The 14,564-nt window shown below is 32.8% G+C and overlaps 1 protein-coding gene across 1 annotated transcript in view; it reads right to left on the minus strand.

The window, feature by feature from the left end:
• Window positions 1–14,564, minus strand: part of LOC123629042 (membrane-bound transcription factor site-2 protease-like) — a 59,498-nt gene that overhangs the window by 16,260 nt on the left and 28,674 nt on the right. The window contains exon 3 of the mRNA XM_045538973.1: window positions 669–787. Coding sequence (XP_045394929.1) covers window positions 669–787 — 119 coding nt within the window. The remainder of the gene's footprint in view (window positions 1–668; window positions 788–14,564) is intronic.

Consider the following 14,564-nt stretch of genomic DNA (forward strand, 5'->3'; position numbering starts at 1 on the left):
TTATCCCAAATATCAACACTATTGTCAGTACAATGAATCTTGTAAACCAATTGCTCATAGGTAATTTTCCTATTCTCAATGTGTCAGTAAAAGTCTTGATGCCATCATAGTAGTTTACTGTTTAAGAAAGTGAAATACAGAGTTGAAGACATTAACTTAAGCAAGCCTAGGTTTTATATTTGTTATCTGTTAGTAGTAAATACATTTGACTTAAAAACAGAGACACAGACATAAGGTTAAATGATACATTTTATCAAAAAACTATTGGTAGTAAATCTTGATACTACCTTTGAATTCAGAACAAAAACAATTTCCATAATATTTTTGAAAGTTAATTTGTGTATGTGTGGGATACAAGAGGCATATGGGAAACTCTTAATTCTGTCCTCTCTATTTTTCTGTGAACCTAAAACTGGTCTAAAATAATGGTCCATCTTAAAAAGCTAATGTGCTTTACATCATTGTGTCTCAGCTTTAAAATTCTTCAGAAGAAATTATAGTTACAAAAATAGTATAGTAGTTACTTTAGAAATTATAGAAATAGTAATTTCTCAAGAAAAAGAGCATTCTGCATATTAGGAAAACCTGAATAAAATTCCTGACATGCTATGCTGAATATTATCTCCACAAATTTTGTGAAAATATGTCCCACATAATCCATTATTTACCTCAGCCACTTCAGTGATAAGCACCCCAACTCCAGCATAGTACAATGGCAAGAAAATTACTGGAAGGAGAACAAGAGCTAAAATGCCCAAGAGCGCAAGGGTGAAATTATGCCAGATACCTAAAAAGAGGAAACAAAGCAATAAGCTCAAGGAGGGGTAGGATGACATTGACACTTGGATTTCAGAGCTATTCAAACAAACGTTAATAGCAATTAAAAAATTTCCATTGAATTGTGTTGAGAAAACACAAATGGTACCTTGAAAAACAGAAAAAAGAGGTAGTTTTCATCTTCAATGATAAATTGAGAGTGGTATTTGTGAAACAAAAAAGAATGTCTTATGTCATAGCAGCATAAAACAAATGTGTTTCCTAGCCAAAAAAAAAAAAAGAGTAAAAACTAAAAGACTGAAATGAGGAATAGCTTATGCAGAAAAGATAAAAAAGTAAAAAAAAGAAAAGAATAAAAATCACCATCACTAATGCTAATAAATGCCACTGCCATAGAACACTATAATAAATATGGTATTATGAATATACTATAGTTATTGTTTTATACAATTCTGTAATTTTTAAGGAATATTTAGATAATTCACAGTTTCTTTAAAACCATCTATTGCAAAAAGTTATCCATTTCATTGAACAGTCTTCTCAGACTATATGAATGGAATAATCCACAGAATCCCTCACACTTGGAATAATTATATTGTTTCCAATTTTTGTTGCATTTTTACCATCAACTACTGTCTGATTTCCTGATGATAATTTCACTGAGTGAAAATGTGACAATAAAATAAGGCATATTTGGAAGTTTTTGGTACATGCTACCAAAATGCCCTCCAGAAAAATTGTAATAATTTATGACCCCTTACCAGTTGATTATCGAGCTGCCTTTTCCCCCAACTCTGCTGACACTGGGTGGTATTAAAACTACCACAACAATAACAAGACACCTACTGATCTGACAGGTCAAAAAAGTCATTAACTGATTTTCAATGACTAATCATTTTTTACATGCATATTTTTGCAGTGTATCATTTTTCATTTAAATTGTGATAAAATATACATAAGGCTCACCATTTGCCTCTTTATTTGTACAATTCAATAACATTAAGTACATTTACACTGTTCTACAATCATCACTGATTTCCATCTTCAGCACTTTTTCATCTTCCAAAACTGAAATTCCATACCCATTTAACAATAACTTCCCATATTCTCTTCTCTACTGCCTCAGGCAACCACTATTCTATTTTTGGTCTTTAATGAATGTGACTACTCTAGGTTTGGTGGCTGGCTTATTTCACTTAGCACAATGTCTTCTTCAAGGCTTATTTATGTAGTAGCATGTTAGAATTTTCTTGCTTCTTAAGGCTAAATTATATTTTCATTATATAGCAGAGGCAAGAATTTCTAGAACTTTTTTTTCATATTAAAAAATTAAAAAAATTAACAGTAAGTGTTTGGATTAAATTGGTGGCTTACTTTATTCTGGTTTATATTTCAAGTAGTGGTATTGCACACTAGTAGAAAGATTGGTCTATGGGTCATTTAGGGCTTAAGACTGATGTCACAGGTAAAGGGTAAAGAAATTCTATTGCTCTGATGAAGGCAGCAAGGCAGTCATACACTTAAAGTTAGCGGGGGTAAAGGGTTACCTCACTATGTCCCACTTATATTGTATGTAGTCTAGAAAGAAAATAAAATAAAAAGCTACCTCACTTCTCTGAATACGTAAAAGTAATTTTTAGGTAACTAGATTACTTCATACATAAAATAACTCATATGATTATTCCTCAAATCATTCACAGAAGTAAAATTTGATTGAATGTAAATATAAAAATGTAATTTAGTGAATATATACCAATATGAGGGAATATACACCTCATATAGCTTACTATAATCACATCATTTTTAAGTCATTATTGTTTTTTCTGTGCAAATAAATTCATACCAGGTTAATATAAATGAAAACAGGGCTTTAAGTATTTAAGAAAGATTTAAAAATTGAATTATAGAGCTAGAATGGTAAATTCATATTTTCACAATTTAAAGTGATTTTAATAGCAAAACTTAAGAGAATTGTCCTAGACAGTGGGGGGAGGGGGGCACCACAAAACAGATTTTTTTTGGTCTCCTCACTGAAAATATTTGATTAATTAAAAATTTATATACCTAATCTATGATTTGCTCAGGAAGTTTCTCATCTTTTCTCTTTTCCCCCATTAAGTGTCAGAAACATTGTACCAACTTTTTTTTCAAACCCATTACGTTTCATTGGTTTACAAAGCAGCTATGAAAAACATTGTGAAAATAGCAGAGTAAAAGACCTACAAAAGCCTGTCTGCTTATCTGGCTATTGTGAACAAAAAGCATTGGACTAAGCATGGGAGTACAGCTATGTCTTTGTGATACTGTTTTCAATTCTTTTGGACAATACCAGTATGGTAGGATACAGGATCATATGTAGTTTTTTGAGAAACTCCACACTGTTTCCTATAAAGGTTGTACTAATTTATAGTCCCCCAACACTGTGGTTCCTATTTCTTCTTATTGTCTCCAACACTTAGAATCATTTTCTTTTTTTTCATAGTAGCCATTCTAACTGGTTTGAGAAGACATAATTCACCACAGCCAAGATAAGAAATCAACCTAACTGCTCATCAATGGATGAATGAATAAATATATGTATTTTACATATATTTTATATATGTATGAAGTGAAATACTATTAATCTTTAATTAAGAAGAAAAGTCTGTCATGTGTAACAATATAGATGAACCTGGAGGACATTACCTTAAGTGAAATAAGATAGGCACAGGAAGACAAATACCGCATAATCTTACTTATATGTGGAATCTCCAAAAGTCAAATTTATGTCAAAAGCAGAGAATATCAAAAAGGTGATTAATGGAGTTTGGGGTGAAAGAAACTAGTGTATGTTGGTCAAAGAATAACAATTTTCAGTTATAGAATGAATCAGTTCTGAGTGTCTAATATATATTATGATTACCATAGTTAGTAATACTGTACAATGTATCTGAATTCTGCTAAGAGTTCTTAAGTGTTCACATCACCAATAAAAAATATAATTATGTGAGATAAATATGCTAATGACCTTTATGATGGTATAATTTCACAATGCTTATCTATAGTATAATATCAAATTGTATGCTTTAAATATATACAATTTTTGTCAGTTACACCTCATAGAACCTTTTAAAACAGCCTGGCTATCCAAAAAACAAGTATTGTTACAATCAGCATTACTGGACCCTGGATACTAATGAAGGGTTTACAGAAAATAGGCAAAATACTTAATCAAGAAAAAAAAGCTGATGCTCGGTATGAAAGCTTTGCTACATCATTTTCTTATTCAGACTTCTTGCTTCTGACTTTGGCAGCAGACTTGAAAACAACTGCTCACTATTCTATTCCTAATTCCAGAGGGACCAGAACAAACCTACACTCAAAGAATTTTGGTTGCTTGTTTTAACCTTGCTGCTGGTTCCCTGAAAGATGAACTCAAAAAGCATGGCTTACTATTGACTAACTTGAAATTCTTTGCTCCACAAGGTCATTTAAAAGCAGATGCATTAGTTACCTGATACAAGGAATAACAACTGAGGACAATTCCTGGCAGACTTTCACACTCTGTGCAAGCAGAAAATAAAGACAAAGGAAGAGATGTAAAATGCCTGGCTGAGTGCTGAAGGTGTTCCTGAGAAGCAGAACTTTTTAGTGTTTAAAAAAAAAAATTCTGTTGCATCAATAGCTAATTACCAAATTAATGAAACTGTGACTTCAGTGGTCACAAATGACAAAGATGACAAAACTTTAAAAACTTACTTTAGAAAATCTGCTACACAAAAAGACAACCACCACGACAGCAATAAGAAATCCTGGAAATAGGGAGCTCTGAATCAAAAGGTCTAGTTTTCACCAAAACTTCTACAAAATACAATCACTGAAATGAAAAATTCATTAGAAAGGCTGATGTGAGCTGCCAAAGAGTCACAAATTGGAATGTCAAGTGTGGAGTCAAAAGATAGACATAGGCAATGACAAAAAAAATGAGATTAATAGAAATAGAAAACTCTGAGGCACTTGTGAAACACTATTAAACATACCAACATAAGACTGATGGTAGTCTTAGAAAGAAAAGAGAAAAGAACAGAAAGAATATTTAAAGAAAACTTCCCAAACATGATAACATAAATATACATATCAAAAAAGTCCAACTAAAGATGAAAATCATATATTTGACAAGGGGCCAGAATGTATGAAACTAAATTTAAACAGAATTTAAGAAACTAAAATAGTAAAAAAAAAAAACCAACCCAAATATTCTGATTTAAAAATGGGCAAAAGGACTTAATAAACATATTCAAAAGAAGACACATAATTGTCCAACAGGTTTAGGAAAAATGCTCAACATTGCTAATCATCAGGTAAGTGCAAATCAAAATCACATTAAGCTATCATTGCACTCCAGTTAAAATGGTTATTATCGAACAGACAAAAGACAAGTGACAACAAGAATGTGGAGAAAAAGGAACCCTTATGCATTGTGGTGGGAATATAAATTAGCAGAGCTATTATGAAAAACAGTATGGAAGTTCCTTAAAAAATTAAAAGTAAAACCACCATATGATCTATTAATAGCAATCACATGCCTCCTAGGTACATATTCAAAGGAAATAAAAACAGTATCTCAAAGAGATGTCTGTACTCCCATGTTTATGGCAGCAATATTCATAATAGAGAAGATATGAAACCCAACTACTTGTCTAGCAATAGAAAAGTCAATAACTAATACATATTCAAAATGGAATAATATTCAGCCATAAAAAGAACAAAATCTGCCATAGGTGACAACATGCTTGAAATGGGAGGTTATATCAAATGAAATAAGTCAAACACTGAAAGACAAATGCCACGTGTTCTCAGTTTTCCCTCATCTGCATAAGCTAAAAAAGTTGATCCCATCGATGTACAGAGCAGAATGGTAGTTATCATAGGCTCAGAAGGGAAGGAAAAAGGAGAGGACAGTCAATGGGTACAAAGTTACAATTAGAAAGGAAGAATGAGTTCTTGTGTCTTACTGCACACCAGGGTGACTACAGTGTTCAGTAATGCATATCCCAAAATATTAATAGCTACAAGAGAAAACTGTATGTTCCTAACACAAAGAAAAGATGAATGTTTAGGTGATGGGTATGTTAATTACCCTAATTTAATAATCACACAATGTATACATGTATGGAAACATAATATTTTACCCCATAAATGTATATATTTACTATTTGTAAATTAAAGAAAAGCGACATTTATTCATAAAAACAATGATAAAAAACAAGCAAGCAAATAGAAGACTTGAATAATAACTAACTAGAGGAATTTGGTATATATACATATATGTGTGTATGTAAAACATTCTCCAGAAAAACCATAAGTTAGATCAAAAAAAAAACCTCAAAAAATTTAAAACATTGAAACTATACAATGCATGTTCTCTAAAGATACTGGAATAATATCTAAAATTAATAACAGGTAGATACCTAGAAAAAAATCACAAATATGTAGAAATTAGACAAAACATTCATTAAACACTACACTCTTAACCAAGTGGTCAAAAAAGAAATTCTAATGGAAATTAAAACATACTTTGAGATGAAGACAAATAAAGCACAGTACATCAAAATTGCTCAGATGCAGCTTCGGATGTACTCACAGAAAAATTTATAGCAACAAGTGAATACATAAGAGATCTCAAACCAATTAACTTACCCTTGCACATTAAGGACTAGAAAGAGAAGAACAAACTAAAACTAAGGAAAATATTTAATAGAAAGAAGCAAATAATAAGGATTAGAGTGGGAATAAATGAAGCGGAGAATGAAAAAACATAAAAAGAATCAATGAAATAAAATAGGTTTTTTGGAAAGATCAACTAAATTATAAATATTTAGAATAAAAAAGAAAAAGACTCAAATTATCAAAATTAGGAATGCAAGTTGTGATGTTATTACAAATCTACTCCAAAAATTGTACGCCAACAATTTAATTGGCATAAAATATGCAAATATGTGAAACGGAAAAAGTCTTGAAACACACAAACTACCAAAAGTGACTTAAGAAATAGAAAATACGAACAGACCTATAATAAATAGATTGAATACTCCGTATGACCCAAAAAAGAAAGGCCAATACCAGAAAACTTTCTAGTGAATAAGAAAGATGAAAACCAATTCTAAAACACTGAAAAAATACCAGTGCAAACATGACCTAACACATTCTGTATGGTATTAACCTGATATGAAACACAAAGACATCATAACAGAAAACACAAATATCTCTTGTGAATATATATACACAAACTTCTCAAGAAAATCCAAGCAATCTAGATCTAATAGGATTGTACATGACCAAGTGGGAATTAATCCAGAAATATTCCAACATAAAAATACCTTCCCATGTAATATAACGCCTTACCAGAATGAAGAAAAAAGCCACATAATTATATCAATTGATGCAAAAAAAATCTGACAAAATTTAACACCACTTGAAAATCAAAACAATCAAGAAAGTAGGAATATAAAAGAACTGCCTAAATAAATGTTATAAAAAATTATGATGAAAAACCACAAAATAACATCATATACTGAATGGTGAAACAGTGGAAGTTTCTCCTAAGATCAGTGACAAGAGAATGATGTCTCCTATTGTTACTTCAATTCACCAGTGTCCTGGAAGTCCTCACCAGGGAAATTATCAAGGAAAACAAATGAGTATTCCCAAATGGAAAGAAATAAACTATCTCTATTTGGAGATGACATAGTCTTACATAGAGAAAATATAGTTTCATTTTTTTTCCTGCACAGGAACACCCAACTTTCCCAGACCGCAGTGTATCTTCTTGATGGTTTTGTTGAAAACAACTTGATTGTAAATGCATGGATTTATTTCTAGGTTCTCTCTTCTGTTCCACTGGTCTATCCATCTGTTTTACACCATTAGCATGCTGTTTTGGTTATGATGGCTCTGTAGTGTAGTTTGAAGACAGGTAACATGATGCCTCCAACTTTGTTCTTTTTGCTCAGAATTGCTTTGCTTTGGCTATTCTGGGTCTTCTGTAATTACATATAAATTTGAGGATTATTTTTCTATCCCTGTGGAAAATGCCACTAGTATTTTAAAAGAAATTGCATTGATTCTGTAGAGTACTTTGGGTAGGATGGGAATTTTAACATGTATTCTTCTAATCCATGAACATACAGTATTGTCCTACTTTTTAAGTGTCCTTTTTAATTTCTTCTGTCAATGTTTTATAGTTTTTATGGTAGAGATCTTTCACTTCTTTGGTTAAATTTCTTCCCAGGCAATTTAATTCATGGCTCTTGTAAATGGCATTATTTTCTTGGTTTCCTTTACAAATTGTTTGTTGTTGGCATATAGAAATACTGATTTTTCTATTTTGATTTTGTATCCTGCAACTTCACTAAATTCATTTCTCATTTCTTATAGCTTTTTGATGGTCTTCAGGGTTTTCTAAATATAAGATCATATCGTCTAAAAATAAATACAATCTGAGTTCCTTCTTTCCAATTTGAATGCGTTTATTTCTTTATCTTGTGTAACCGTACTGGGAGGATTTTCAGTACTATGTTGTATAAGAGTGGTGAAACTGGGCATTTAATATGGATTGGATATTTAATCATCAAATTTTATATTGAAATTTGATCTTAGTGCTCCCATGTTGGGAACATGGGAGGTGTTTTGGTGATGAGGGTGGATCCCTCACGAATGATGTGGTGACCTCTCCCATAATAAGTTCTTGCTTTATTAGCTTACACAAGTGGTGGTTGTTTAAAAGAGGCTGGCACCAACTCCTCTCTCTCTTGCTCCTGTCTTGCCATATGATATGCCCGTTCCTCTTTCACCTCCACCTTGACTGAGAGCTCCTGAAGACCTCACTAGAAGAAGATACCCGCACTATGCTCATTGTACAATCTGCAGATCCAAGAGGCAAATGAAACTTTTTTTTAATAAATTACACATCCTCAGGCATTTCTTTTATAGCAACACAAAATGGACTTACAAAGCATACTTGTCCTCTTCTAGATCTTTTGGTCATCACTGTTCATTATGACACTATTTGTGGGTCAGCCATATATGGCTTTTTATTATGTTAAAGTAGGTTCTTTCTATACTCAGTTTTTTTCTTTTGAGAGTTTTCTCATGAAAGGATGTTGAATTTTATCAAATATTTTTCAGTGTCTAATGAACTATTGTAATGATCAGATGTATTATATTAATTGATGAGTGTATGTTGAACTATCCTTGCTTTGTAGGATGAATCCTAATTGATTATAATGAATTATTTTTTTAATGTGCTGTTGAATATGATTTGCTAGTATTTTGTTGAGGAATTTTGTGTCTATGTTCATCAGGGATATTGGCCTGTAGTTTTCTTTGTATTGTTATGTTCATCTGGCTTTGGTATTAGGGTAACACTGGTCTTGTAGAATGAGCTTAGAAGTATTTCCTCCTCCTTGATTTTGTGTGAAATAGTTCAAGTAGGATTATTTCTTCTTTAAATGTTTGGTAGAATTTAGCAGGGAAGCCATGAGATCCTGCACTTTTATTTGTAGGAAACATTTTATTTATGCTTCTATATCATTACATCTTATTGGTATACTCACGTATTTCTTCATGATTGAATTTTGATAGGTTGTATGTGTCTAGAAACTTATTCATTTCTTGTAGGTTTTCCTATTTATTAGCACAATTGCTCACAGTAGTTGCTATTGATCCTTTAAATTTTTGTGGTATCAATGGTAATGTCTCCTTTTATGTCTCTGATTGTATTTGAGTGTTTCATTTTTTCTTAATTTGGTTAAAATTTGGACAATTTTATTTTTCAAAAATGTACTTTTCATTTCATTTATCTGTATTTCATTTTACTCTCAACTTCATTTATTTCTGTTGTGACCTTTATCATCTCTGTTCATCCATTAATTTGGGGATTGGCTCTCTTTTGCTTTTCCAGTTCTTTAAAATGCTTCATTAGATTGTTCATTTGATCTCTTTCCACTTTTCTGACGTAGGCATTTATTGCTATTAACTTCTCCCTTAGTACTGCTTTTGCTGTATGCCATGGATTTTGGAATGTTGTGCTTTCATTTTCATTTGTTGCAAAAAAATTTAAAAGTTTCCTTCTTAATTTCTTCACTGGTCATTCAGGAGCTTGTTGTTTACTTTCTATGTATTTTGTAATTTTCAAAGTTCCTCTTGTTATTGATTTCTGGTTTTATTACATTGTGGTCAGAAAAAAATAATTGGTACGATTTTATTTAAAAGCATTGATGCTTAAGAAGGCTGGCATGGTGGTTTTCATTTCAGACAACTCAGTTTTTAAATCAACAAAAGTAATGAAAGGCAAAGATTGTCACTATATAATGGAGAATGGTAAAGTACAACAAGAAGATGTAATTATACTTGATATGTATACACCCAACTTAGGTACACCCAGATTCATAAAGCAAACCCTACTTGATCTAAACAAAATGATAAACAGTAACACAATAATAGATGGAGACTTCAACACCCTGTTGACAGCACAGGACAGATCCTCAAAACAGAAAATGAAAAAAGAAATAATGGACTTAAACAGAACGCTAGAACAAATGGGCCTGACTGACATTTACAGGGCATTCTATCCAAAATCCACTGAATATACTTCTTCTCATCAGCTCATGGGACATTCTCTAAGACTGACCGTATTCCAGGATACAAAACATGTCTTAAAAAATTTAAAAAAAAAAAACAGAAATTATATCATCCATCTTCTCAGATCTCAGCAGAATACAAGTAGAAATTAACACTAACACAAATTCACATTTCTGCTCAAAGTCATGGAAGCTAAACAGCATTCTCCTAAACGGTTATTTTATAAATAAGGAAATCGAGATGGAAATCAAAAGATTCTTTGAACTAAATGACAAAGAAGACAAAAGTTATCAAAATCTGTGGGACACAGCTAAAGCAGTCCTGAGAGAAAAGTTTATTTCCATAAATGGCTTTAGCCAAGAGACAGATCACAAATAGACAACCTAATGAATTGAGTCAAAGACGTGGAGAAACAGACAGACCCCCAAACTAGCAGATGGAGAGAAATTAATAAGATAATATCAGACCTAAATGAAAAGGAAAACAGGAAAACTATATGGGAGATTAATAAAACAAAAAGTTGTTTCTTTGAAAAGACAAATAAAATCAGTATGCCCTTGGCTAGACTAAGAAAGAGCAGAAAAGTCTGATAACCTCCATCAGGAACATGAAAAGAGAAATTACAACTGATGCCTCAGAGATACAAGATATCATCTATGAATTCTATAAAAACCTTTAGGCACACAAACTAGAAAATGTGGAAGAAATGGACAAATTTTTAGAAACACACAGCCTCCCTAGGCTCAACCAGGAAGAAATAGAATTCCTGAACAGACCAATATGAAGAACTGAAATTGAAACAGCAACAAAAAACCTTCCCAAAAAGAAAAGCTCCAGAGCAGATGGTGTCACACCTGAATTTTACAACACCTACAAAGAAGAACTGATGCCTATCCTATAAAAGTTATTCCACAACATCAAGAAGTATAGAACCCTCTTCAACACATTTTAGGAATACAACATAACTCTGATACCAGACCAGGAAAGGGTGCAACACAAAAAGAAAACTACAGACAAATATCCCTTATGAATATAGATGCAAAAATTCTCAATAAAATCCTAGCAAATTGAATCCAGGTAGTTATCAAGAAAATGATCCATCACGACCAAGTAGGCTTCATCCCACAGATGCAGGGATGGTTCAACATATGCTAGAAACAGAAACAAAGACCATATGATCCTCTCCATAGACACAGAAAAAGCATTTGACAAAATTCAACACCTTTTTCTGATAAGAATGCTTAATAAAATAGGCATAGATGGGGCATACCTAAAAATGACACAAGCCATATATGACAAACCCACAGTCAATATCATACTGAATGGGGAAAAACTGAAATCATACCCACTTAGAACTGGAACTAGACAAGGTTGCCCAGTGTCTCTGCTGCTATTCAACATAGAGCTGGAAGTCCTTGTGAGAGCAATCAGGCAGGAGAGCAGAATCAAGTGTGTCCAAATGGGGACAGAAGAGATCAAACCCACACTTGCTGATGATATGCTATTGTATCTAGAAAACCCCAAGGATTCTACTAAAAGATGCCTGGATCTGGTAAATGAATTCGGTAAAGTTTCAGGATACAAATCAATAGACACAAATCAGACCCATTCATATATGCCAATATCAGTCAAACTGAGAACCAAATCAAAGGCTCAATACCCTTCACAATACCAACAAAGAAAATAAAGTACCTAGGAATATATTTAACTAAGGAGGTCACAGACCTCTACAGTGGGGTAGGCATTATAGATAACAGTTTCTTCCTTCTTCACGTTTTTGTGGACTGACATAATACCATTTGTTTTCAAAAAAATTAGTAACACTAAACAATAAATAAAACCAGACCACTTCTAATTAAGGAACCAGCAATAGTTTTTAAATTGCCAAGGTAACATATTTTTAAAGATGTAGACTTCTGGGCCCCAACTCCTAAGAATTCATTTAGTATGTATGGGATAGGGCCCAGGAATCCATAGTTCAATACACCCAAGAGATATAGACAAGTAGCTAAGACGTAACTTGTGACAATAAGGACATAAGGAGGGAGAACAGAGCTGTATGTTCATTTATTTATATTATATATATTATTTAGGTATATTGGTTATTTGTGTATTTTTGTTTATTTCTTTATTTATTTTTGAGTAGAGTCTCCGTTACACAGCCTAGAGTGCCATGGCATCATCACAGCTCACAGCAACCTCAAACTCCTGTGTTTAAGCAATCCTGTCTCAGCCTCCCGAGTAGCGGGGACTACAGGTATGATCCACCCCACCCAACTAATTTGTCTATGTTTAGTAGTGATGGGGGTCTCACTCTTGCTCAGGCTGGTATCAAATTCCTGGCTTCAAGCAATCTTCCTACCTCGGCCTCTCAGAGTGCTGGGATTATAAGCATGAACTACTGCACCTGGCCATACAAGAGACACTTTGAAAAACATTAGCACACCCATGTAAATGCCTCTTTGTCCACATTCACAATAATGTTTCATGGAGTATAAAGAGGTAAAACTGATGGATAATATAGTTCGCTATACTATACCAGTGACTGTACTAATATTCGTTCCCTCAAGTAGAAGAGTCTTCAGTTTCCTAAACCTTGACCAACCTTTAATACTATTTAAATTTTTACAAATTTGATAACTGTGAAATGCTAACATTGTTGTTTTAATTTTGTAATTTTTTGTATTATATGACTACAGTTTTCCTCTTCAGAAAATTACTTTGGAATGACTTGTTCTTTTTTAGTTAACTTGTTCTTTTATTATTATTATTGTTTGTAAAACAATTTTATACATTATGAGTACTAATTTTTCCTTGTTATAACTGTTAAAAATATCCTCTTTTGTCCATTTGTGAGCTGGTGAGTTTATATATATATATAAAATCTTTCTGTTGAGAAAACCAGGTCTCCCTATTTTTCTCAGGATCTTCCCAGTTTTAACACTAAACATCCAATACCCAGCGAAGTTCCTTTCTCCCAAAACAAATCATGACAGTTGGTCCCAGAGCACTTGCTTTTTAAATTACTTTGGCTGAGGTACAGTATTTCAAACTGCAGGTCATAAAATGAGAATCACCAGAACTCTTTATCACGGTTCAGCTCTAACTTCCAGAAGTTCTAATTTCATTTGTCTGGGTAGAGCCTCAGTGTAGGTATGTTTTAAAAAGCTCTCTCCAGATGATGTTATTGTATAGCAATGTTCAGAACTATAATTCTAGTCTGTTATAATTAGAAATGTTTAAACATAATAAAAAATATGGAATACATTGCAAGTAATAAGGTATAACTTTGTCAAGTTCCTGTTTAATTTCATAATTGAGAAGGTGATTAATGGTTTTTTTTCTTTTACTTTTCTTTTCTTTTCTTTTTTTTTTTCTTTTTTTTTTTTGAGACAGAGTCTCACTGTGTTGCCCTGAGTACAGTGGCATGAGCCTAGCACACAGCCACCTCAAACTCCTGGGCTCCAGTGATCCTCCTGCCTCAGCCTCCTAAGTAGCTGGGACTATAGGCACATGCCATGATGCCTGGCTAAATTTTTTATTTTTAGTAGAGATGGGATCTCACTTTTGCTCAGGCTAGTCTGCCACTCCTGAGCTCAAGTGATCCTCCTGCCTCAGGCTCCGAGAATGCTAAGATTACAGGTGTGAGCCACCTTGCCCAGCCAATGGGTTAGAATACATATAAAATTTGTCACCATGGATAGGGTCAAACTTTTCAAAGCTACTACCATATAGTTGCATAGTTTTTAAATGTTAAATAATAAGATCAATCACTTTCCATTTATATTTAGTATTTTCTTGTTTTTAATTCTTTTCAAAACCCAAAGTTTTCCCAGGACCATAAATTTTGACTGGTTTACCTTCTACTGAATTTGATTTTTTGTGACTTATGTAGGCCACCTTAAATTTATTTGGGGGTATAAAAGGGTGGAATGTTAGGGTTAAAGAATTCAACATCCTCAAACTTCCATCCAAATCTCCTATAAAACTCACCACTCTCCTCTTGCTGGGGGTGTACTAGGCACATTCCACCCTTTTCATTTTTTGTAATGGAATATCACTTGTCTTAACATCATTTGTTGATGACTACATCCTTTCTCATTTGTGTTGTCAACTATGTTATATACAGTTTTTATAGTTGTAAGAGAATGTTTGTATGCCTCTCC

Source organism: Lemur catta, chromosome Y, assembly GCF_020740605.2.
Source record: "Lemur catta isolate mLemCat1 chromosome Y, mLemCat1.pri, whole genome shotgun sequence".
Taxonomy (NCBI): Eukaryota; Metazoa; Chordata; class Mammalia; order Primates; family Lemuridae; genus Lemur; species Lemur catta.